This window comes from Pimephales promelas, chromosome 18 (genome assembly GCF_988280905.1).
Source record: "Pimephales promelas chromosome 18, fPimPro1.hap1.1, whole genome shotgun sequence".
Taxonomy (NCBI): Eukaryota; Metazoa; Chordata; class Actinopteri; order Cypriniformes; family Leuciscidae; genus Pimephales; species Pimephales promelas.
The window spans coordinates 11,477,919-11,504,407 of record NC_142786.1 but is presented as its reverse complement, the minus strand read 5'-3'; the positions used below and the strand labels follow the sequence as shown (position 1 = coordinate 11,504,407).

General features: G+C 42.2%; 1 protein-coding gene, 1 long non-coding RNA gene and 1 pseudogene across 2 annotated transcripts; all 3 read left to right on the top strand.

Annotated features, from left to right (window-relative positions):
• Positions 1-3,281: 3,281 nt before the first annotated feature.
• On the top strand, positions 3,282-5,537 carry LOC120486904 (uncharacterized). Its single transcript, XR_005624320.2, has 4 exons — positions 3,282-4,389; positions 4,552-4,620; positions 4,869-4,974; positions 5,231-5,537. It is a non-coding gene; the product is annotated as an uncharacterized LOC120486904 (long non-coding RNA).
• Positions 5,538-19,137: 13,600 nt separating this feature from the next.
• On the top strand, positions 19,138-22,618 carry cckb (cholecystokinin b). Its single transcript, XM_039683067.2, has 3 exons — positions 19,138-19,318; positions 19,990-20,240; positions 22,197-22,618. The coding sequence occupies exons 1-3, from the start codon at positions 19,206-19,208 to the stop codon at positions 22,322-22,324; spliced, it is 492 nt and encodes a 163-aa protein (XP_039539001.1). The 5' UTR covers positions 19,138-19,205; the 3' UTR covers positions 22,325-22,618.
• A 987-nt stretch (positions 22,619-23,605) lies between these two features.
• Positions 23,606-26,217, top strand: LOC148970915 (uncharacterized; annotated as a pseudogene).
• Positions 26,218-26,489: the final 272 nt, after the last annotated feature.

Here is a 26,489-nt window from a genome sequence, read left to right as displayed (position 1 = left end):
AGCCCCAAGGCATTTTCATGCCATTGGCTCGTTGTTAAATACTCAAAGAGGATTGGCTTTCTATGCGAAACCCCCATTCTCCGTCATTCCGACGTAACTTGGAGTGACTACGAAAGGGAATGAAAATTATGATTTACACACTCTCAAGCCATCCTAAAATAATTTGCAATAGTTATGTTTAAAAAGATCCTGGCTCTTCCTTGCTTGATAATGTCAGAGAATTGCAACCAACTGTTTGAAGCTCATAAATGAACTCCACATGGCTCCGGGGGGTAAATAAAGACCTTCTGAAGCAAGGCCATTAGTTTGTGTAAGAAAAAAATTCAGTAACTTCATATACTTATTTTACAGAATAAAGTTATTATTAAAGATTATTTTGTGGCTTATATAAATTGCATGTTACGCAAAGACTGACATGTTTGGATCTTCAGTTTTTGCAAATATGTAGACTTTTGAAAATCAAGTTATTATTTTTTTTTTACCAGGAAATGAGTGTTTTTTATTGCACAAAGTTATTTTATTGTCTCAAATAACAAAAATATTTATTTTAACCCATGGAAATGCAGATCCTGTTGTAAATAATAGTGAAACGTCACTTTTTAAAACTATCATTCCATTAATCCGTAGCAGATTTCTACTCATTTGGTAAGGTGATGAAAGTTTAAAGGTGGTGTTCATAGATTGCAATAATAATTGTTTCATGAAACACAGGTTGTGAGTGGTGCTCATGTGTGCACAGGTTGCTTCACACCTGGAGTAAAGAAGTCAGGCAAATTGAAGTGCAGGTTGCCTTCACACTACAACCGGCTAAAATCACACAAACACCTCCCACACAAGCCAATCAATTCTCATGCTTCCCAGCACCTCCCACACAAGTGTTCCCACACCAACCACGCAAATGTTGGACCCTGATAACCATGAGAGGGAGAGATTAATGGAGAGAATGAGAAAGAATGAAGGAGAGACAGGTGGACAGACACAGATATATTTATTCACAGCTGTTTTCTGTGAAAACAAATTAAAAGAACCCCATGTGAACTTAAATTGTTACTTAAAAAAGAAGTAAAAAATATAAAAAAGATACACAAATTTCAGGGCTCAACAATAAGGACTGCCCAATGGCCCAGGGCCAGCTTAAACATTGGACAGTTCAGTTCCATCTATCTATCTTGCCAGATCAGGCCAATGGGGGTGTTAAATAATGGTGCAAATACTAGCAAATTGTCTAGTGCAAACCTTAGTAAATGACCTTGAATGATTCTTTTAAATACTATCCATCCATAAATTTTGCATCTGAAAGGGAAACTCCAAAAAAATGCATATGCAATAAGATCAGCCGCAAAAATAACCCTGTCCATGCCTTTACACTGAGTGTCTTGAGTAAATCCAGACAATAGGGTTTATGCTGGCAGAAGCTATTAGTAAATCTGGCCCATAGTCTGTTATATCTTAAGTGAACATAAACAGTTAAGAAATAAAATGTATGTGTAACCCCAGCTAACAGGGAACGTTCTTAGAACTTTGGCTAACATTCCCTAGAGGTTTGGTTAATGTTTTAAATAAAACATTTGAATGCAATGTTTTAAGAATGTTTTAAGGATGTTTTCTCATTTCAAATAATGTTCCTATAAGGTTAAATGTAAACTAAGATATAACATTTTCACTGTAACATTTTGAGGATGTTTTGGGAATGTTGCTGAGATAACAGATTAAACAATGTTCTCAATAAAACATTAGCACATTATCTCATAATAACAGAGGAGGAACATTATCAAATCAACATTCGCAAAATGTTTTGAGGATATTATTTAGTCCTGAGATGATGGAATGTTTTTATAAAATGTTCTTGTAATGTGACTTGTTAACAAAACTAGAACATTTTCACTGTAACATGTTGAGGATGTTTTCGGAATGTTGTTGAGATAACAGATATTAGAATGTTATCAATAAAACATTGGTACAATGTCCCATAAAAACAAAGGAGGAACATTATCAAATCAACGCTCGCAAAATGTTATGAGGATATCATTGAGGCTTGAGATGACTGAATGTTTTTTATAAAATGTTCTTGTAATGCGATGTGTTAAGAAAACTAGAACGTTTTAAATTTAACATTTTGAGGATGTTAATGAGGTAAAGGTTTGTAGAATGATCTCTTATAGAACATCGAAACAATGTTCCATAATAACAGAGGAGGAACATTATCAGGTTAACGTTCGCAAAATGTTTTGAGGATACTATTTAGTCCTGAGATGACGGAATTTTTTTTATAAAATGTTCTTGTAATGTGACATGTTAACAAAACTAGAACATTTTTACTGTAACATGTTGAGGATGTTTTCGGAATGTTGTTGAGATAACAGATATTACAATGTTCTCAATAAAACATTGGTACAATGTCCCATAAAAACATAGGAATAACATTATCAAATCAACGTTCGCAAATGTTATGAGGATATCATTGAGGCCTGAGATGATGGAATGTTTTTTATAAAACGTTCTTGTAATGTGACGTGTTTAACAAAACTAGAACATTTTAAATTTAACATTTTGAGGATGTTGATGAGGTAAAGGTTTGTAGAATGATCTTTTATAAAACATTGAAACAATGTCCCATAATAACAGAGGAGGAACATAATCAAATTAACGTTCGCAAAATGTTTTGAGGATATTATTTAGTCCTGAGATGACGGAATGTTTTTTATAAAATGTTCTTGTAATGTGACTTGTTAACAAAACTAGAACATTTTCACTGTAACATGTTGAGGATGTTTTCGGAATGTTGTTGAGATAACAGACATTACAATGTTCTCAATAAAACATTGGTACAATGTCCCATAAAAACATAGGAATAACATTATCAAATCAACTTTCGCAAAATGTTATGAGGATATCATTGAGGCCTGAGTTGATGGAATGTTTTTTTATAAAATGTTCTTGTAATGTGACGTGTTTAACAAAACTAGAACGTTTTAAATTTAACATTTTGAGGATGTTGATGAGGTAAAGGTTTGTAGAATGATCTTTTATAAAACATTGAAACAATGTCCCATAAAAACATAGGAATAACATTATCAAATCAACGTTCGTAAAATGTTCTGAGGATATTATTTAGTCCTGAGATGATGGAATGTTTTTATAAAATGTTCTTGTAATGTGACGTGTTAACAAAACTAGAACATTTTCTGTAACATGTTGAGGATGTTTTCGGAATGTTGTTGAGATAACAGATATTACAATGTTCTCAATAAAACATTGGTACAATGTCCCATAAAAACAGAGGAGGAACATTATCAAATCAACGTTCGCAAAATGTTATGAGGATATCATTGAGGCCTGATATGATGGAATGTTTTTTGATAAAATGTTTGTAATGTGACGTGTTTAAACATTAACACTGTAACATGTTAAGGATGTTTTGGGAATGTTGTTGAGATAACAGATATTTTAACGTTCTCAATAAAACACTGAAACAATGTTCCATAATAACAGAGGAGGAACATTATCAAATCAACGTTCGAAAAATGTTTTGAGGATATCATTGAGGCCTGAGATGATGGAATGTTTTTATAAAACATTCTTGTAATGTGACGTGTTAACAAAACTAGAATGTTTTAAATGTAACATTTTGAGGATGTTGATGAGGTAAAAGTTTATAGAATGATCTTTCATAAAATATTGAATGTAGGCCTACCATAATAACAGAGGAAGAACATAATCAAATTAACGTTCGCAAAATGTTTTGAGGATATTATTTAGTCCTGAGATGATAAAATGTTTTTAATAAAACATTCCTTTAAATTGACTTTTTAACAAACATTTTGCATGATACATTTTGAGGATTTTTTGTCGAAATGTTGTTATCTTTTATAAATCATTGGCACAATAACAAAGGAGGAACATTATCAAAGCAACATTCATCAAATGTTTTGAGGACATTTACCTGAGATGACAAAATCTCATAATATATGTTAACAAAAGCTCATAAAATTGTAAGGATATTTTAAGGAAGCTGTTTAGGTAACAGATTGTAGAATTATTTTAACCTATAGAATAATGGCATAATTTTCCATAATGAAAGAGGAACATTGTCAAAACAGCATACGGTAAAGTGTTTTGAGGATATATTAGGCTACTCTGAACTGAACTGTTGCGACAAATGCGTTTACAAGAGATGAGAAGCTGATTGGAGGTCGCTGTAGATCGACGTTTAAAACCACCAATCACAGCGCGATGTTCCCATGACGTAAGAACATTTGAACTCGACAAACAGCGCAAATAAAGCAACGTTTCTGTTGAAGAAATCGGCGCAGAATGTCCGTTGTCTAAATTGGCGACACATTGGCCCAAAACAGCAGAACTCCTGGTCAACGGAACTCTTTCACAACTGTAAGTTTTTGTGTGTATTTTTTCAGTTTACATAGCTTTCTCTTATCCTTGATGTCTTTCAGTATTAGACCTAACTTTCTACTTTCTTAGAATTGTATGACAGTCGCATTAAATCTGAGTGTATGCTACTTTTGAATAACAGCTAGATTTGTTTTAATGCAGACTCCAAACGGACTGTTTCAAGATGATTAACTTACCGATGACACAATAAAGTCTCCATTTACAACCAAGGTAGCCTACTATAATGCCGGTATGTGTTCTATGCATACGAATACTGTATTTTTACTTAAAAGTGATCTTAATGTCTTTTGAAAGTAAAAGTTAATAATAATTCAGTAATTCATATAACGTTAGAGGTTAACGTTAATGAATTGGAAAGAGCGTTTCTCAAGGCTTCAGGTTTATATAACATTCTTCTTTCAGATGAATACTATCTGAGTTATATTTAAAAAAAATGTCCTGACTCTTCTGACTTTTAGAATGGCAGTGAATGGCCGTCTATCAAGGCGCATCCATCCATGATAAAAGTAATCCACCACATGACTCTGGCGGGGTTATAAAGCCCTTTTAAAGCGAAGCATTTGTGTAAGAAAAATATCCATTTTTAAAACTTTATTGTATTAAGATATTGGATACATGGATTAAGTATGTTTTAAATTACAGAAACAAAAAAGATACTCATAATTTATCATATTTATACTTTCAATAAATTAGTCTTTACATAATTTCTGACTGCTAATTAGGCTGGCTAATTTCGAAAGTTTTCAATGTCAATATTGCTTGTGATCTTAATGTATGTGTATTCTTTATGTTTACACTTTTGCATGATCTTCTTTTTTAGGCTATGAGGAAAAACTCTACTGTGCACACAGAGAACAGAGCTCAATGCTAACTGGGGGAGCAGCTGGACAACTAGAAGAGAGAATAGTAGAACACTATTATTAATACAGATTCCTGGATTATTTTTCTGCAAGAACCAAAACAAGCAAAGACTGATGATGAGTGCTCTGAGCAAACACCGCAGTCAAGACGCATGAGTGACTTTACTGAGTTCTTCATGTAATGTTGGGCATTTACTGTACGCAGAACTTCTAATAATTTATGTGGATGCCATTTAAACCTGTTAGATTTTGATGTTTTAGTTTTGAGATTAAAAAAATGTTATGCTTTAACAATGTTATAGCTAATCATTTTTGAGGGGTTTTAAGAGAACATTTTGGGAACAAAAATAAACTTCCGCTAAAAACTTTATAAGAAAGTTAGGGGATAATGTTTTAAAAATGTTATGATTAAACCTTTATAGAAGGTCATCACAAAACATTTTCAGAGTGTTCTTAGCGAATGTTATGCCATCTTTTAAGAGAACATTCTGGGAACAAAAAGAAAACTACCCGCTGAAAATGATATAAGAACGTCAGGGAATAATTTTCTAACAATGTTAGCATTTAACATATTTAGAATGTTTTTAGAGAATGTTATTAGAACTTTTAAGAGAACATTTTAGGAACCAAAAAAAAACTACCCGCTGAAAATGTTATAAAAACATTAGGGAATAATGTTCTAACAATGTTAGCAATAAACATATTTAAAATGTTTTTAGACAATGTTATTAGAACTTTTAAGAGAACATTTTAGGAACCAAAAAAAAACTACCCGCTGAAAATGTTATAAAAACATTAGGGAATAATGTTCTAACAATGTTAGCAATAAACATATTTAAAATGTTTTTAGACAATGTTATTAGAACTTTTAAGAGAACATTCTGGGAACAAAAAGAAAACTACCCGCTGAAAATGTTATAAGAACGTCAGGAAATAATGTTCTAACAATGTTAGCATTTAACATATTTAGAATGTTTTTAGAGAATGTTATTAGAACTTTTAAGAGAACATTTTAGGAACCAAAAGAAAACTACCCGCTGAAAACATTATTAGAACACTGCATGGTAATGTTCTCAGAACATTTTTAGAACAAAAAAATCCTAGCTGGGACAGTACATTGGATCCGTTTACCTCTAAAAGCTATAGTATACGATGTTAATAATCGGTCGAGAAAGCCTGAGACGGTAAAAAACTCATCCTGCCCCTTCACACACACACCCCTCCCCTCTGTGCTACCTGATCCCTGACCTATGTCACTTTTGAGTTCACGTCAACGCAAGATTAATAGCAACACATGAAATGTTCTAAACTGCCCACCACCATTAGTATAATATTACTAGTATTGCTAAGGTTTTCAGTCACACAGCACATCTTGTTCAAATTCCGATCGGCTCAAACAGAAACCCGCTAGGCATACTGAAATATATTCAAGGACTTGCTCAAAAAAAAAAAAAAAAAAAAAAAGTAATCTGTGTAAGCTTCGGTTTTCAGTCCCAGATCACCCTGAAGCTAGTGGACCCTATATTTATCCTACTTAGAGTCCGGCGTTACATTTTTTTTTTTATCTCTGCTCTTTCCTCTACAGACGTTCTCTTTCATCCAAACTTTACAGTAGGGGCAAGCAGGGGCCGCTTGCTGCTGTCGTTTATATTTTTATCCATTGCTTTGTCCATTGCTGATCTGATGCTACTTCGCTAGCTAGCTACCATTGACTGTCAGCCGCTTGCTCGCACAAGGAGGGGGGCGGGGTCGGGTGCAGTTGGGTTAGAGACACGAGCCCCAGGCGGAGTTTCAAGTGGAGCTGGTGATTGGATGAGAGCAGCTGGTCAACTTCTCTGCGGCTGTACAGCCAATAGAGTGAATGAATTTTTTATTATTCTTTTTTTCTATTCGTATTGTTAGGATTGTACTATATAACCATAACCAGCATCTAAACAAGGATATTAATAAAATGAACAATCTTTGAAATCGTATACCCTAGCTTTAAAGTGAGCCTAATAAACCTGCTGCTGTCTTTGTTTAATGTTTATCAAACAACAAAGGACAAAGAAAAAACACTGCTCTTGACTGAATAACTTCTGTAACTTTAATAAGGATTATTCTACATTTAACTTAGTGAAGACTAGTGCTATTTTACTTTGATTATAAATTTTCTTGACCTGAAAATTAATGTTAGACCTGACAACGTGGTGTCACAACCTTATTTATTAAAGGGGTGGTTTATTGCTTTTTTTCTTTGTATGATTGTGTTTATGGGGTGCAATATAACATGTATTTATAATTCCCTTTCGTAGTCACTCTGAGTTACGTCAGGAGTGATGGAGAATGGGGTTTAGCATAGAAAGCCAATCCTCTTCGAGTATTTAATAACAAGCCAATGGCATGAAAATGCCTTGGGGCTGCGGAATTTGCATAACGTACTCCGCCCCACCCCGTGGGTATAAAGGAGGAAGTGAACGCAACCGCAGTATGTTTTCGCTTCCGAGCCAAGAGACTTCTTCACTCCTCAAGCCATTCTCACTGATTCAAGACTCTTCGAGACGAGCGTCCTCTTCAGTGTTGGTGTGACGGCGGTACCCAGCGAGACTGCATTGCCTGCGATCTGAGCAGTGGTCTGCCAGACTTTGCGCTTCTCCCTGGTCGCCTCAGCGCTGAAAGAGTGAATTTCCTCCTCTTTATTGAAAGAGCTGCACGAGGCACGTCTTTTTAAAGACGGTTCGCCCGTGTTCTTCTGGGAGAGGTTGATTCATGTAATTTTCTGATGGTCACGATCGCTGCTCTGTGTGCCCTTGGCATTCAGCATGCAGTAGCAGCGTTCGTGGATGACTCATGTTCCTTCTGTGGGAACATGAGCATCTCTACACTGCGATCAGGACTCAATAGCCGCATTTCCACTGCCGGGCTAGGGCTGGGCCAGAGCTAACAGCGAACCGAGCCGAGCTAGTGGCCTCGGGCCTCAAGCACCGGGCTTGCGTTTCCACTGCCTGGCCAGTAGCCCCACAGCGCTGCCCTAACATGCCTTTCTGGATCAAACGTCATACAACCCAACCCATTTCAGCGGGTATTATGAATTAATTAGAAATTTTATGCATGCTTTCGTAATATCTCGACTGGACTACTGTACTTCTGTGCACATCGGCGCCCCTCAGGCTTGTGTTTCACGTCTACAATTAGTTCAGAATGCAGCGACTCGGCTTCTCTACGGAAACGTAAATATGATTATGTCACGCCAGTATTGATCTCACTACATTGGCTGCCGATCAAATATAAAATTGATTTTAAAAATTCTATTGTTTGTTTTTAAATCCATTCGTAATGAGACACCACAGTATTTAACAGATTTGCTACACCCCAACGTTCATTCAAAGTCACTTGATCCGCAAACTCCGGACTATTGCCCCAGTCCCCAGGACAAGATTAAAAAATAGAGGTGATCGTGCCTTCCCTGTCATCGGCCCCAAATTATGGAACACTCTCCCGGTTCATATTAGAACTTCCACAACTGTATCTACTTTTAAGTCCTCCCTCAAGATTTTGGCGTTTTAATTATACCTTGATTTGCTGTTTCAGGATTTTATTTTTATGTGTTACATCTATTTTACAGCTTGTGTTTGTTTTATCTTCTTTTGTACAGCACTTTGGTCAACCTCGGTTGTTTTTAAATGTGCTTTATAAATAAACCTTCTATTCTATTCTATTAATTTATTTTTTAAGTTAGGAAGATAGCATGTATAGGCTATTAACTAGGGGTGTCCATGGTTAACCGATTAACCGTTTAAAATTGCATAACCGAGTGAAACCTTTTTGCTCAGCTAAGTGGCGTCAATACATATTTGCACAAAACTTTTGCGTAATTTGCTGAAAGTCAATAAAAAAATAATGTGAATTGACAGCGTTTCCATTAACGATGTTATGTGACTAAAACATCTTTTTTTCTTTCGCGATAAGTCATTCCAAAAATAATGGCAACGGACGTTGGTAGTATCACCGCACTAGACATTATTATTATGGACGTGCGTGTTATCCAAGCATTAATGGCAGGGAAAGAGACAGAGTTCTCCCTCATTTCTGCTCCGAGGTCTTGATTGTGGCATTTCTTTGAGGTTTTGTCTATAGGCTATTCCTTGTATCTTTTATGAATTTTATGAATTTTAAAAAAGAACTCGGCCTCGTATTATGTCCAAACGGTCTAATTTTGTCTTCATTCGTTTCCCCTTATTTAATTTAATCCGTTGGCCTAATTGCAAAATGAAAAATGAACGGGTGTTGTATTTTGTAAAACGCGGTGAGTGATCTGATAAAGTGAGAGTCCCCGTGTCCGCTACTCGTTCTGCTTCTTCTTCTAGAAGCTCTTTGACTCGCGGACAGGGTGATATGACGGTGATTGTGTGGCACAACCCCCGACGCTAGCTCCTTGGGCCACACCCACCGCTCCAGTGTTAGAGCCAGCGAGCGCTGTATCGCTTCAGGCGTCTGCCTCTTCGCAGGTACCATCTGTTTCGTTCAGCGCTCCAGAGGATTATGCGATGTCGATCGCAGCATCACAAGGCGGGCTTGACTCCTCGGGAAGTGAGGATGCGGCTGCGTTGCCTCCCTCGGGAGCGACAGCGTGGATGGATAATTGGTTTTTGGGCAAGGCTGCCGCCTCACGGCCACGGTCGACCCCAATTCCCTTTTTTCCTGAGCTGCATGCGGTACTGACACGCACTTGGAGGGCTCTTTTGACCTCCCGAGAGCGTTTTCAGTTTCCCCCGCCTTTCCTCCCCTCGACGGTGCGGTTGCCGTGGGTGTGTTGGGGTTCCCCCGGTGGAGCGCTCTGTTGTGATGCAACTGTGTCCGCCGCACGCGTCCTTCCGCGGTACTCCTGCACACCCGTCCAAAGCCTGTAGGTTCTCGTCGTCTATGGCGGTGCGATCCTATAGAGCGGCGGGCAGGCAGCCTCCGCCCTGCATACGATGAGCACCCTACTAGCTGCTCAGGGATATGCACGAGGGGGGGACTGACCAGGCGAGCTGCGAGCTGCCACCGACCTCGCTCTCAACGGGCGACGGAAGTGGCCGCTCGTTCCCTTGGTCCGGTGATGGCCACCAGTGTGGTCCAGATGCATCATCTATGGCTCGACCTGACGGAGCGGGATGCCGAGCGGACCCGTCTGCTCGGTGTCCCCCTCTCCCAGGTTGGCCTCTTCGGCGGTGCGGTCGAGGACTTCGCCCAGCAGTTTTCGACCGCCCAGGAGCAGACAGAGGCGATTATAGCCCCGACGGCCAGCTGCTGCCACCACCCAGCCGTTGGTTCAGACGCCTCCGCCTGCTCGCCGCTGAGGACACCCCCCTGCGGCTCCCTTCCCTCCCACGCGGCCCCAGCAGCAGCCTTCAGCCGGATCGCGTCGCGGAGGAGGCCATAGGAGAGCGTCACAGCCCCCTCAGGCCGCGTGCCCCGCTAACGCCAGGCGAAGCGACGTTCCTGAGACGGGCTGCTCAGTGATAGTGTCAGGGTTTTTCACAGGAGGCGGTAGCAGGGCCCCTCCTTCCCCCGGTGGAGGGCCGGGGAGAATCTTTTGTTCCCAGCTCCCTGCTGCTCACCCCCGAGTGGGCAGCACCCTGAGTTGGTTGAGGAAAGACTTGACACTGTCACTGAGCACACAGACGGGAAAGAGTGTGCTCGACGTCCACACGCACGGGGTAACTCCGCACGGTGTAACTCCTGTGTGCATGCCGGTCTCCCCGTCCTGCTGCCCCTCCGGGGGGACGTCTGTGGTTCGCATGACCCCGCTGGTTCAGTTCCTGGGAGCTTGGCTAGAGCTCCCCGGCCTGTCCCGCTGGGTCATCGGAACGATCAGATTCAGCTACGCGATTCAGTTCAGTCTCCTCCTCGTTTCAGGGGTGTTCGCTCCACTATGGTCAGTGGCAATGCCCCGGTCATGAGAGCGGAGATTGCGACCCTGCTGGTGAAGGGTGCAATCGAGACGGTCCCTCCAGACGAGGTGAGGTCCGGGTTTTACAGCCCCAACTTCATTGTCCCCAAGACGACCGGTGGGTTACGACCGATCCTGGATCTGCGCATTTTGAACCGTACTCTCCATCGACTACCGTTCAAGATGCTCACAGCCAAACGCATTTTCGAATGCGTCCGGCCTCAGGATTGGTTTGCAGCGATCGACTGAAGGACGCGTACTTTCATGTCTCCATTTTGCCTCGACACAGACCGTTTCTTCAGTTTGCTTCGAAGGCCAGGCATATCAGTACACGGTTCTCCCATTCGGGTTAGCTCTGTCACCTCACGTCTTCACGAATATCATCGAGGCAGCCTTGTTCCCCTTCACGAACACGGGGTTCGCATCCTGAACTATCTCGACGATTGGCTGATACTGGCACACTCTCGAGAACAGGTTTGCCAACACAGAGACCTGGTGCTCTGGCACCTAGCCCGTCTGGGCCTTCGGGTCAACCGGGAGAAGAGCAAACTTTGCCCAGTGCAGAGGATCTATTTTCTCGGCATGGAGATAGACTCGGTCGCCATGTCCGCGCAGCTCACGAACGAGCGTGCACACTCACTGCTGCCTTGTCTTCAACAGTTCGAGGGCAAGAGTGCGGTCCCACTGAAACTTTTCAGAGGCTCCTGGGGCATATGGCATCTGCAGCCGCGGCAACGCCACTCAGATTGCTTCATATGAGACCGTTTCAGCTGTGGCTTCGCGATCGAGTCCCGAGGTGGGTATGGCATCGCGGCTCGCTCCGAGTTCCAGTGACTCCAGCGGGCGGCCAAACCTTCTTCCCGTGGTCGAACCTCAACTTTACCCTCTTCAGCGAGTTTCCAGGCATCTCGTTGTCTCCACGGATGCATCTACCACGGGTTGGGGTGCCATGTGCAAACAGGACCCCAGCGCCTCATGCACATCAATTGCCTCGAGCTGCTGGCAGTACGCCTGGCCCTGCACCGCTTTCGAGCACTGTTCAGGGGTCAACACGTACTTGTCCGTTCAGACAATACCGTTACAGTACCGTACATCAACCACCAGGGTGGTCTACGCTCACGTCGTTTGTCACAGCTCGCCCGCCACCTCCTGCTATGGAGTCAGAAGCACCTGAGGTCCCTTCGTGCAGTGTACATTCCAGGAGACCGGAACCTGGCGGCCGACGAGCTGTCGCGGGTCTGCCCTATCTCCGGCGAATGGCGACTCCATCCCCAGATGGTCCACCTGATTGGGACCAGTTCGTGGAGGCACAGTTAGACCTGTTCGCCTCTTGGGACTCATCCCACTGCGCCCAGTTTTATTCCCTGTCCGAGGTCACGCTCGGCACAGACGCACTGGCGCAGAGCTGGCCGTGGGGCTACGCGAATATGCGTTTTCCTCAGTGAGCCTTCTTGCATGGGTGTTGTGCAAGATCAAGGAGGACGAGGAGCAGGTCTTGTTGGTAGCCCCTTACTGGCCCACCAAGACGTGGCGACACCAAACACCTTCGCAAGATTCTATAATCTGCGAATTGAGTCGGTGTCCTCTCGCGTACTCGCTCCCGCCAGTACTGGACCCACTCAGGTGTCTTCGCTTGCTCGCCATTCCACTCCTCGGACTGGATAAGTGCGATATTCCTCAGTTGAGTCTTCCGTTGAAGCCCTGAGTCCTCCAGCACTCATGATGCGGGCACCACTGCGCTTGCTCTGGTGCCGGCTAGGTGCCTCCGTGTGCACGGTTCCCTCCGGTAACTGTCACATGTGTATTATCCACTGTAAGCGTCTCTGAGCATGTGTCTTCCCTTGGCAAGCCATCTGCCACTCCTGGAGCTAAGTTTCTAGCCACCCTTAGGTTGGCGCTCCAGTGATCTCCATATGTAGTCCCTAACACGACCATATGTGTATTCTTAAGTCCTCCCTTCGGTAGGCATTTGGTTGCATGTCCCTCCCGGGATATGCTTCCCAGTGTACCTTGGTATTCCTGTGTTAAAGTAGGAACTCCTGGTTATAAGGTAAGTTCAGGGGTCCAGACTTTCGCAGGGCACTGGAAGACAGCTATGAAGATGGCGTGATGGCACAGACCCCTATTTTCCATCACTCCTGACGTAACTCGGAGTGACTACGAAAGGGAACGTCTCGGTTACGGATGTAACCCTCGTTCCCTGAGTAGGGAACGGAGACGTTACGTCTCCTTGCCACTTCTGCTGTACCGCTTGGTAGACGCCGAGTTTAGTCTACTCAGGGAACGAGGGTTACATCCGTAACCGAGACGTTTTTCTTTTTTAAAAAGTCTTATTTTTCTATGAGTCTATGAAACCACTCCCTCAGAAACAGGCAATGGGCTCAGATTGGTTAGTTTGGGCCGGTGTTTTGTGATTGGCTAAACTATAGTGCGTGTTGTCCAGAAAATTCACACCCATTACCTTTACTGGCGAAGTTGCATGTGTTGTTCATGTCACGTACATAATTGTGTCGATACTGCAGTATCAGTATGAGCCAGAATTAGACTCAGAAAGCGGCTATGAAGAGAGGCAAGCAGAACCTCAACACACACAGCTCTTACAAAAAGTTTCTGAATGGTAATTTGCCAATATTTTTTTATAACTTTATACATGTTTGTTTAACACAATAGCATTGAACTGACTGGCTACTATTGTAATGAAGTGACGGTGGATGAATGCATTGTTATGACTGGCGTGGGTGGAGTGGTGGAGTGGGTTGGGTTTAGTGAGTGTTTGCACCTGATCACTGATGAATGGGAAGGTCCAGAAAGCAGTAATTATTGTGAATTTCAATGTCACCCGAGGGATTAAAAAAAGGTGAGCACAGTGAAGGAGCGAGCCTGAGAAGCGGGCTGTTGTTGCAAATGCCTTCTGCACTGAAGGTTGGGGGGTGAGTGCCGTTCGTATGCTAATTAGGGCTGCCGGCGGTGAAGATAGTTTAGCGGATTAACCGATAGATAAGGCCGGTGTGGCAGACTACTATCGTTCCGACATCAGTCGCCCCTGGCAACACACACAGAGCAGCTGACAAGCAATCAACTCACACACCTGACAGCTATCTCTCTTCATCCTTACATCAGTCACCGCTGGCAACACATACAGAGCAGCTGACCAGCAATCAACACACACCTGACGGCCGTCGACCTATTCATCATTGGGGCTATATAAATGCCAGTGAAGAAAGGCCAAGTGGGTGTTGTGATCTCCCAGACACTCACTAATGTCTGTTTGTCCTGTGGTTTCCCTACAGAAAGTGACTAATGAGAAGGAACCTGGAAGCCTTGAAATAACTCTCTGCCATTCAAGTCAACTCTCTGCTGTCTGGCCGAAGTTTGCAGTCTTTAATCCACTTTCTCCAGCACTCTCACCACAGGAGCACAAGAGCACCAATACTCCTTCAATCCTCACTGCACTACAAATAAAACGCACCCTCTGGGTTTAACCACTTACGTGTTTGCTCTCCTTCTTTCCCCAAGTGCCCGCTACACCAGGTATAGGAGTGCGTGGGCAGCGCGGCTTCTCAGCAAGGGTGCTCCGTTCCCGCTATTGTTCGGAGGCCTTCTGAGCGCTGGACTGGCGTCTGCTTTTCCCCCTTGCCAACCAGCGCCAAAGCCTAGACCACGGGGGAGGGTCTTACATGCTGGGAGAGTTAAGTGTTGAATTTTAGAAGTATTATTGTGTGTGTGTGATTTGTTTTAAAGCTGGTAGTGTAACCATTTCATGACGGGGTGGGAGGGTTATGATGAACTAAATCTTTGTGTAGTAGTCGGAGGGCGTCTTAGGTTTGAAGTTCACGTGCATTTTGAATGTGTGCAGTGTCCTACGGGATTGATGTGTGTGTTCTATAGCGTTGCTTATTTATTGTGTTTTCTTTATCAAATCAAAAAATAACATCATAAAGTATGAAAAATACCTTTACAACATTAGTACATATACAAAATTCAGGTCCATAATGTTTGTACGCGTTTGTCGTAGACACAAATTAGCATAACTAGTAGCCTAGTGGCTATAAAGCCAGCGCTGGCATTTGATAAAACTAAACCATTACGTCTGAAATTATACATCGTGCTGTTTTATTATGTTAGAAATTTTAAAGTACTTAGAGCTCCCCCTGCTGGTGGGTTTTGTATAACAGCCATTTAGGTTTGGTGATCTGTGTCTCTACTTGATGACATCATCAGTAAGCATCAGGTAAGTTATCCATGTAAGAGCCTAGGAAAAGCTCAGTCTTTCATCGGTCATCATCCTGACATTTGGGTCTTTGAAAGCATCGTTAGTATGTAAAATAAATTTAAGAGGTCATTTGTTGAGTTTGTATATTTATTTTCACAGAACAGTAGGTGGGTTCATACAGATAGTCTGTCTATGTTGGCCGCATGTGCTAGCTAACTTCCAGTGAGAAAAGTGTATATACATTGCATTTTGCTACATTATGCTTACCAGTAGTTTATAATTTTGATTTAGTATCTTTAAATACTGTGTACAATTTGAGTTTATTTCCTGTGCTCTCCATAGTGGCAATTCAGAGACCTTATATGTTTGTTTTTGTTTTTGTCAGTTTTACCCTACTGCCAGTTGCTACATTAAAGGAAAGTCAAGTTTGAACATCTTTGTCAGTGTAGTAACTGGGGATGGAGTTCATCTGCCTGTCAATTTGTGCAAAGGCGTGTGAAGAGGACAGAACAGTAAAACAACGCTTCTGGGATACCAAGGAAAATGTCAGACAAAAAAATCATCAGGATCTCAGTCACTGCGGACAAGCCTCAGGTTCACTTTTATCAAGAAGATCCCCTGGTTCCTCTACCAGTGCAGCTGCAGCCTTAGCTCGTGCTGAAGCCCAAGCTGCTAAAGCTGAGGCAGCATTTGCAGGGCAGGAAAGCCAAATCAAAATGGAACAAGCAAGCTTAGAGGCATTCTTAAAGGTATAGAAGACACATTTAGAGGTATCACTGGATGCTCTTCAACTGGAGAAAAATTGCTGTAGAAGAAAAGTTCTTCAACTGCTGTAGCTAAAGCGGAAGCGTTAGAGGCTGACATGGAAGAGCAATCTGAGCACCATAGCTCCAAAATTGATCTTCAAACCCATGACCCAGCGGAGCGCACAAAAGAGTACGTCGATGAGCAGGCAAAACGTGTTACTTATCAGCCAACACATGCACCAGAAGGAGTCTCTACAGGCAGTGATAGTCAACAAGCCACTGTTGTACAGAGTACATACAAAGCTACAGAGCGGTGGCACAAGCTGGAAGATAAACCCAGTCATTCTAGGGAGCGTGTTTCAGTAGTCGGAAGTCAGGCAGGACACCCTGAGACTCACATCTCACATTCTTCAGAAAGAAAACGTATCACAGACATATCACATGCCTTTTCGAGAAAACCTCAAAGGGTTCTACAGAAAGTTGCAAAGGATGGCATCATTGTGAGTCACCATACACAGTCGAGGATGTCAGACTGAGTAAAAACATCATCATCCGATCTGTTCAACAGAACACTTATGCTGACAAAATAATAAGCATTAGAACCCAACTGGAGATCCCCAAGGAAAGTCCTCTGAGGATGCTAGACCCATTTATTGATGGGGATGGGTTATTAAGAGTAGGAGGATGCATAGTGGAATCACAGTTGGGACATGAAGAGAAAAGGCCTCTGATCATTCCTGGACGGCATCATGTTACCTCTCTCCTTGTGCAACATTTCCATGTGGAGTCACAACATCAAGGATGCCATTTTACGGAGGGCGCTGTCCGCTCAGCTGGCTACTGGATTGTGGGAGCCAAAAGGTGTGTAAACAGCTCCATCTTTAAATGCGTCCCCTGCCGTAAGCTTCGATGGTCTTGTGAAGTCCAAAAAATGGCTGACTTACCTCCAGATAGACTCAGCATGGAACCGCCCTTCACGTTTGTTGGTGTTCGGACCCTGGACCATCTCCACACGCCGGACAAGGGGTGGTCATGCCGAAAGTTAAAGGTAGGCAGTCCTATTTACCTGTTTAAGCGTTAGAGCTATCCACCTTGAGGTCATAGAGTCCATGGACAGTTCAAGTTTTATAAATGCCCTGAGAAGGTTCCTGGCGATCCGTGGGCCAGTCAGGCAAATCCGTTCTGACCGGGGAACGAACTTCGTTGGAGCATGCAAAGATCTGGGAATCTCCTCCAATGTTGACGAAGATGTGGTGAAGAGGTACCTCTCAGAAAAGGGCTGTACCTGGACATTCAATCCACCTCATTCCTCCCATATGGGAGGGGCATGGGAGAGGATGATTGGCATCACCCTCAAAATCCTGGACTCCATGCTTCTCCTGTCAGGACGTATTAAACTTACTCATGAGGTGCTCACAACCTTTATGGCGGAGGTGATGGCCATTGTGAACAACAGACCACTAGTGCCAGTGTCTACAGATGCAGAAGATCCGTTTATCCTCACTCCTGCCACGCTGCTCACACAGAAAAGTGGCCCTCCTCCCATTCCTCCAGGAGAGTTCACCAGCAATGACCTGTACAAAAAACAGTGGCGGCAAGTGCAAAGCTTTTCCAGCACCTTTTAGGACAAATGGCGCAAACAGTACTTGTCTACCCTACAGTCACGAAGGAAATGGACATCCAGTAGCCCAAAAATCACCCCAGGCTCTGTTGTGCTCTTGAGAGACTGTCAGTCCAAGAGAAATGACTGGCCTTTAGGACTCGCGAGTATTTCCCAGGAAGGATGGAAGAGTTCGTAAGGTAGAGGTGAAGATTAACAGACGGGATGGAACAAAACTGTTTCTCGGGCCTGTTACGGAAGTGGTCCCCCCTGAGGACTAAGAACAAGTAACTTGAACTGTAAAGGTGGCAAATTGTGGTATCTAGTGATACCAGGCGGGGAGTGTGCTGTTTTATTATGTTAGAAATTTTAAGTTACTTAGACCTCCCCCTGATGGTAGGTTTTGTAAAACAGCCATTTAGGTTAGGTGATCTGTGTCTCTACTTGATGACATCATCAGTAAGCATCAGGGATCAAATTTCAAAAACGCGAACCCGTGAGAAAGCAGAACAGAACGCATACGCGTATTAAGAGCCCACTCCACAGACGCGCGTTTGAACCTTTGTGCGCAAGCATGTAGTCCTTCCCCTCAAAAAAAGCCCTTCAGAAATTCTTGTCTGGCTCATACATGGACATCCAGAGAGTACAGGTCCATGGACTGGTGCCATGGTTGCACTCACTTACACAGGAAATGCAAGGTGTCACGTCTACCTAGCTCACAGTAGCAGTGACATAGGGGAGACCACACCGTTTGTAAAGTTAAATAAAAAAATAGTTTATTTAAACATTAAATGATGAAATGGAATCATAATTCAAATCAAGAAATGCATTAAGTCAGTGTATGAGAAGCAAGAGAAAATTAATCAAAATGTAGTGCAGATCAGTAAAGTGTAAACTATGAGTAATGCAAACAAAACAAAAGAAAATATGGTGGAGTTGCTGCCTGCCTGGCAGCCCGAACAAAGCCGAGACGCACAGCACAGAGCAGACCAAACAACTGGCAGGAGATGCTTTTAAACAGTCCCTCCCATCAGCTGCTGTCTGGTGGACCGGAAACCAACAGCTCCCTCTTCAGGCTGGGAGTAGAAGACCGGCCCAACATCTTCTGTCCATGGTGGAGTGAGCACACCTAGCACAGCAAAGTCAGGCATGACAAAGGACTAAAATGGGCAGCATATCTAACACTTAAACAAACATGGCTTACAAATTGCATGTTTGATTTTTTCCGCCCAGATCGCCAATTAGCCAGACATCTCTCACTGTCTCTTAAATAGAATAATTTAATAATTCAAATTACACCGTCCCCACCCCCGCCCCGCCTTTTTTTTTTTTTTTTTTTTTTTTTTTTACAATTTATTTAATTCTAAGATAAAGCAGACTCAACAATAGCATGCAGACTAGTAAATATGTATAGGGCTTAAACGCTTTTTATGTGCATGCATGTCTGTGTAAGTGTGTGTGAATGCATTTGTGTGCGTGTGTGTGTGCACGTCACAGCTGGGTATATAAGTGCCTCTCTCCCTCTTTCCTGAGAATACACTTTCATTCTCATCCAAGCTCACAAAACAGAATAAGGTAAGAGATCCTATCTATCTATCTATCTATCTATCTATCTATCTATCTATCTATCTATCTATCTATCTATCTATCTATCTATCTATCTATCTATCTATCTATCTATCTATCTATCTATCTATCTATTTAACCTCACAAGGATTTAATATTTTATTTATTCATTATTTTATGATAAAAATATTAAAAATAAATACAAGAATAACAGATGGCAACTATCTTAAACAGTGCTTGATAACTTTTGTCTTTAAAAACTGTCTTTTCTTCCCATAATAGCTATAATTTTCCCTTAATAATAGCTACAATAGCTATTTGTTACATCAATTACCTGTATTTTCCCAGTTATCTTCTCTTGCAGCCTTAAATTTGATAATTGATTAATGAATCAAATTTAAGGTTAAATTAGATTTCTTCTGAAAAAAAATTACCAACTGAAATTAAAGATGAATGTAATTTAATAACTGTATTTAGGAAAAATACAGTAATAATATTTAGAAGAGAATTTTTTTAAATGATTGCAGCAAGAAAAAATAACACATAGTTTAACAATAATAATTTAATTATAGATTTTTTAAAAAAAATAGTATAGAATATGAACAGAATTACAAAGTCATACTAAAAGGATTTCTTTTAACATGTTCGTCCCTCTCTTCTCCTCTCTTTCACATTTCCAGGATGAACAGCTGGGTGTGCGTGTGTGTGATCCTGGCTGCGCTTTCCGCCTCCTGTTTGGGTCGGCCCTGCTCCTCTTCCCTTGACACTGATGATAGCCCTCTGCCCTCGCAGGAGGAAACCAGTTTAAGTGGGCATCACCGGGTCGCCCGCTCCACCAGCCTCACCCTCAAACAGCAGCCAGCAGGCAACACAGACCCAGACACCCGTGCCAACCTCAGCGAACTGCTGGCCAAACTCATCTCTAAGAAAGGTGAGAGACACTTCAATGGCCAAACACAGGGTAGTATCAGAAGAATACACGATGATCCTCAATGTCAGGAAGAACGCAATTGTCTTAAAAACCAAAAATTAGCTTCAACAAATGCTTAAAGTTCTGCAAAGTAGACAGACTAGGACATTTTCTGCTCAAATATGTCCTTGTGTATGAATACAGTTTTTATTATTATTTTTTTTAACCTTTATTCAGGACATTTGAAAACTAGGCATGAGTTTCGTTTGGTCCTTTTACAATATACAAATGTGTTTAAAAACGTAAAAATACAAATTGGATTCTTTTTCAACATGTAACATGGACACAACATACACAAATACAACTTGATTTAAAAAAGGGGTTTAAACAAATTTAGAGCAAGTCATGTTCAATTTAAAAAAAATGTGTAATGTTCAACAACAAGCAAAAGGAAAAATGAAAAAACAAGCAGATAAAATCATTACATGAAATTACGGGTTTCCGCATTATGAAAGAAAAACCTTTGTCACGCACTGTAGCTCCAGGTTAGCGTTGCTTGGCATTGATAAACATAAACACAGCCGAGTGAAGCATGTTTATACCAGAGTTGTACAAGGGGTGGATGTTTTTGGGTTAGGTTTGCACCATTAAATTGCATAACCACTCTTAGGGTGTAACCTCTTCAAAGGGTATCAATTATCATTCCTAAATGCAGGAACAGGGAATTGTTCCTCTGAACAAGTAAGTGCAGTGTGGTATTTTTATTTTTATTTAAACATTAATTGTTAACAGTGCATGTCATGTGTGTGTGTTTATCAAATTTTTCAGACAGTAAAGTGACCAAAGTTCAATGGTCTCCAAGAGGAATACAGCTTAATAAATGGTATTGTTTAAAAAATGCAGAAGGGTTTTCTGTAAAATATTTAATATCGTCATTAGATTCAATATGAGATAATATCATTAGCAGTATACAAAAGTATACTGCTAATGATAAGCATTGAAAGTATACAAAAAATGGAAAGTCTAAATCACGATAGAAAAACAAATGGGTGTGTGTGTGTGTGTGTGTGTGTGTGTTTGTGCGTGTTCAAAAGAATGGCATTCAGTGCTTAGTGCAAACTAATTGATCCCATTATAACAGCCCTAGTTTATCAGTGCATTTAGTTTTTAAATAAGGTCAGCTCTCTCTCTCTCTCTCTCTCTCTCTCTCTCTCTCTCTCTCTCTCTCAAATAATTGTGAGTAGAAAGTGCAAGTTTTACACATGTCAGCATGTGAAAACAAGTCTACAACTTGTACAAATTTCAACAAAATTCTAGTATGTAGTGTGTTAAAAGCCTCCCATCTGTTGCAAACCTTATCACACCCCTACCAACAGATTGAACGACGCTTAACATGCTGTATGTAGCTGAAACATTGTCACACACAGTATTATGCCACTCTGGAAAACAATGTTCTTTTCCAATTACTATTCCAATCAATTAATGATCTGCAAGTACTACAGTTCATAGCAGTCCAAGATGACTCTTTAAATTCCACTTTGACACATTCACCAAAAGGTTCCAATCCTTTTGAAAGAGCAGTGAACGGTTTGTTCGCCATTAACAGTAGGCTATTAATCGCTCACTTAAATAAGAATTATATTCAAATGGGTGTCAGAAATCTGGGCACAGTACAACTTGTTTGATAGCATGCCATTTTGAAAATGTTATAGTGTTACGTTTGAAAGCAGTGTCTATATTAGATAGATGGCCAGAAAGAGTATTGTAGTATAGGTATTTGAGTGGAACTAGATCCATATATCTAGTTCCACTCAAATACCTGTACTAAACAATACTCTTTCTGGCCATCTATCTAATATAGACACCTATATTTTACTTTAACTCTTTATTCTACTTTTACTCTTTAACTCGCTTGATATATCATGCCACCATATATTTAAGATGTTAAGAGACATCATTTATTTATTTCTCTCCTAGGCTCTGTTCGTCGTAACTCCTCCATGAACAACAGCGCAAACAGTAACCACCGGATAAAAGATCGGGATTATGTGGGCTGGATGGATTTTGGCCGCCGGAGTGCTGAGGAATATGAATACTCATCATAAAAACCATAAATATCATCTGGTTCCTCATCTACAAAATAAAGAGTATATTTATTACTACTATTGTTATTATTATTCCAATGTACATTTGTTTAGAAACCAGTATAATGCAGAATAGACATATGAATAAATTTACTAAAAAAGACAAAAAAAAACGTATTACTAAAGTATTGTTTTTAAATCTTGTCATTTTATTTGCTTTTCTTTGTCAGTGGTTTTGCATAAATGAGAACCATTAACCTAATGTGTATCAGATTCATGGAACCACAGTTTTCAATAAATCAGGTCAGCATTCAACTTTGGCCTTAAATCCTACAGACTCTGGCGTTTTGTCCATCAAATCAACTCGCAACCAAAAGAACTTGCTTTTAATGGAAGGAAGTACTCAAGAAATGGCTTAACAAGTATTTGCGGCTCAAACTGCTTATGAAGCCTCTTTGCTTCAAAAGAAATTGGAAAATCAATAAATGAGTAAGTGAATTAATGGAAGAAATGCTTTAAAAGAACATTAAGAGGAGAGAGTGGTAAAATTTCTGGTTAGAAAAGACGTTTGAATTATTCAGATGGTCTAAGACAAAGACAAAGAAAATGGAAAGAGAGAGTAGAAAGTTCTTATATATGTTCAAAGCAGACTCAGGGGACTTATTGAGCTTGATACGCTGTCCAAGGGTAAAGATTTCCATTTGACAGGCACATGAAGACAGAAATAGACTGGAAGACAGACAGATGCAATGGATCTCTCTGTATAATAACCAAGATGCAGTGGATATGGCATATGTCTTCAGACACAGCCGACACACACATATACCCACACACACACACAAACGTGTCACTGTCTACAATAATAAGGCCTGATTATGCCTTAAATGCCTGAGAGCAGGACAGAACTGTCATATTCAAAACATCATAATTTCCCTTCACTGACTCTTAATAAAAGCACAATCCTATAGTGGGCTGTAATCAAACCGATAAAAACAAAAATTAAATTGCATCAAACCCTCAACCCATCAAAGACATATTACATCAAATTTGACCACCACTGGACCGGAATTAACTTTCAGTCTTTTGTCATATTAGAATAAAGTTATTGGAAATGGGGCTGTTGCTGGGCGGACACTGAACACAGGGGACCAAATATTTTCCGTTATTGAGTGAATTGTTTTTAGCAGTGACGGAAAAATCTGAAGGCCGTCCATCATTTTGAGTATTTTAAATGGTATACTGAGGGTGAGTATTTTAAATGGTAGCACACTGCAGTGGTTACAATTATGAGGGAAGTCAGAAATGCGGGATATAAACTCGTAGGCTACTTCAGAGGAAAAAGACTCAAAATAAATTTGAAATTGCAACAAGGCTCCGTGCACACAAAACACATCGCTGTTTGCCAACACCCAAATGGTCTATTATAGTTTTGCCTCGTCTTTGACCTCAATGCATGACATGTGGCTTTAATCACCGCTACAAAAAATTGCAAAAATATCATGGCAGCTGATTGCAAAAAGTTTCTTCAAATGGCTAAAATAGTTTTGACATTGTTGATAAAAGTAACACAGTCTCATCCCAAGAAGTCATATAACTGACGTCTCGGGACGTCTTTTGACCATACGTCAACATCCGCCTTTTTAGGGTACCCTTAAACATCGGTTACATGACAATCCTGGGCCGTTATACAACTGACGCTTTACCTTTAACGTCGGTTAGGTGACGTTATAGGGGTAGGTTTAGGTCTGGGGTAGGGTTAGGATCTGACAACGTCATCTAACCGACGTTTAAGGGTGCCCTAAAAAGGCGGATGTTGACGTATGGTCAAAAGACGTCCCAAGATGTCAGTTATATGACGTCTTGGGATGAGACTGCGCTGATAAAAAAGAGGTAAAAAGAGAGGGACTGATCCGGATGCAATGAAGGATGAAGGTGTAGAGATTCTGATCGGACAATCATTAACCAGTTTTCATGCGATCACTCAGAGAGGTCCACAAGGATGCTCTTAACACATTCCTACAACACATGTGTTTTAATTCAAATTTGACTTTCATTACCTTATGCGCCTGAGTGTCTGGGGTTAACTGACTTTAAGTGTGATAAAGGGCGAAAACGGGGACATCGTGAGGCATCGCCACACACCAGCAACGCAGTTAATCTGGGTTGCAATCAAAGACAGCTCTCTCCTCGTTTGATCCTGTGACACTTTCAGGGGGGGGGGGGGGGCCTGAAAGGGCCCAATCCCTGAAAGGGCGAAGGCCCTATTGTTTTCCTTAGGATTATTAGGGCCCAAGCCCTGAGAGGGCGTTACTGCTACTAGGATGCTGCTGTGGTTTACCATCCTTTGCCTTCAAGCGATCAGAGGGCAGCCGCCACCCAAAGTCATCTCACCAGGCCCGGCATCAGGCATCGTGCTGAGGGAGCAACCAGGTCTCTTGATCACCAACTGTCGGACCCACACCCAGAAAGTGTATGTCCGACTAGATCCCCGAAATGTCTACAGAGCACACTACCCCCGCACAGTAATCCAGTACAGCTGGGCTGGTGCCCGCTGGACAGAAGACTCCCTCTCCCACGCCGATGCTGACATCAGGCACATGCTGAACCAACTTGAAAAGATCACCGTCACCCAAGCGGAATTAAGCGGACACAACCGCCACCCCAAACGGTTCCTGGGAGCCCTGCTCAGAGCCGCAGCTGCCGTGGGAACCATGTTCAACATTGGTATGTCCAGCGTCAACGCAGTTAACCTAGCCACTGTAAGACGACACGTGGAAGAGATTCAAACAGAGATCCCACAGTTAAGAGAACATCTCACCACGCAGAGCGCTTCCCTGCAGACCATCGGAAAGACTTTAAAGGGAACTGAACCAGACTGTGAATTCCATGAAGCAGTCTCATACCTTTGAGCCTCCGCCATCACCACGCCAGCCGACCCGCTCCAAGTTCACCTGGCCTACTCTCTGGGCAGCGCCATCCCACTCTACATCGACCCCGAGCAGAGAGAAGTGGGATTTCTCCTGAACCTACCCATCATAGTGTCAAGCCGAATCTACCGACTCAATGACATCGTCAATGTCGGGTTTTGGAAAGGTAACACGCACATCAAGATCCGCACCCCCGATGTGGTAGCCTACCACGACAGCGATCCACAATTGTACCTGGCTCCAAACCTGCACATGTGCACCTTGACCAAAGACATTCATTATCTCTGCCCAAGCAAACCCTTCCTCAGAGACAACACTGATGGAATCTGTGGATTGCAACCCATGTCCAGTGACAACCGGTGACCTGCTGAGGCCAGACCTCGCATGCAAGTCGGCGAGACACAAGCAGAAATTATCGGCGACCGCTGGCTCGTAAACACCCCGGTGCTCACGGCTACTCTCACCTATGTCCAGCATGACACTGCCACTCGTGTCAGCCTGCTCAACCAGAGCATGTGGATTCAAGTACCTAAAGGTGCCATCCTCCACGTCAATGATCTGGCATTGTATCATCTCCCGAGCAGTGAATATGAATCCGAACTGGAAATCCCCTCCTTCTTCAAGGACCACAACTTCACCCTGGGTCCAGAACTGGAACTGGGAATTGAGACAGGGGGGTCACAATTAATTGACATTGCTCCTCTCGACTCTGCTCTGCAAGCTTTGTCTCGACAACCTCCCTTGACTACCTCACCTGTCATCCGAGCCTGGAGCGCAGCCGACACAGCGCTGTGCATCTCCATGGTAGTCAGCCACCTCTTAACACTGGGCTTGGCCTTCATCCTATACAGGAGACTCAATGAGGTGCGATCATCTACCGTCAAGCTCACCAAAGCTGTATCCGGAGGCTTCCACCAAAACCCTCGAAAAGAAGTTTCCACGCTGGAAGTTGCCAGCGACCTCATTGAGTTAAGCCCTCAGCCCTGATGATCCCCTGCTAACAAATTCATGATTCACCTTCCATCCTCCCATGAATGATCGGCAGAGGACGTCTCCGCAGGGACGTCATCTTCCTATCAAGGGGGAATGTAGAGATTCTGATCGGACAATCATTAACCAGTTTTCATGCGATCACTCAGAGTGGTCCACAAGGATGCTCTTAACACATTCCTACAACACATGTGTTTTAATCCAAATTTGACTTTCGTTACCTTAGGCGCCTGAGTGTCTGGGGTTAACCGACTTTAAGTGTGATTAAG

Bases quoted from the DNA above. Each gene is read 5' to 3' on its own strand.
- cckb (XM_039683067.2), top strand. From the start codon at position 19,206: ATGCATTTGTGTGCGTGTGTGTGTGCACGTCACAGCTGGGTATATAAG. The intron at 19,319-19,989 runs GTAAGAGATCCT...TCACATTTCCAG, and splicing joins AGCTCACAAAACAGAATAAG to GATGAACAGCTGGGTGTGCG. The intron at 20,241-22,196 runs GTGAGAGACACT...TTTCTCTCCTAG, and splicing joins CAAACTCATCTCTAAGAAAG to GCTCTGTTCGTCGTAACTCC.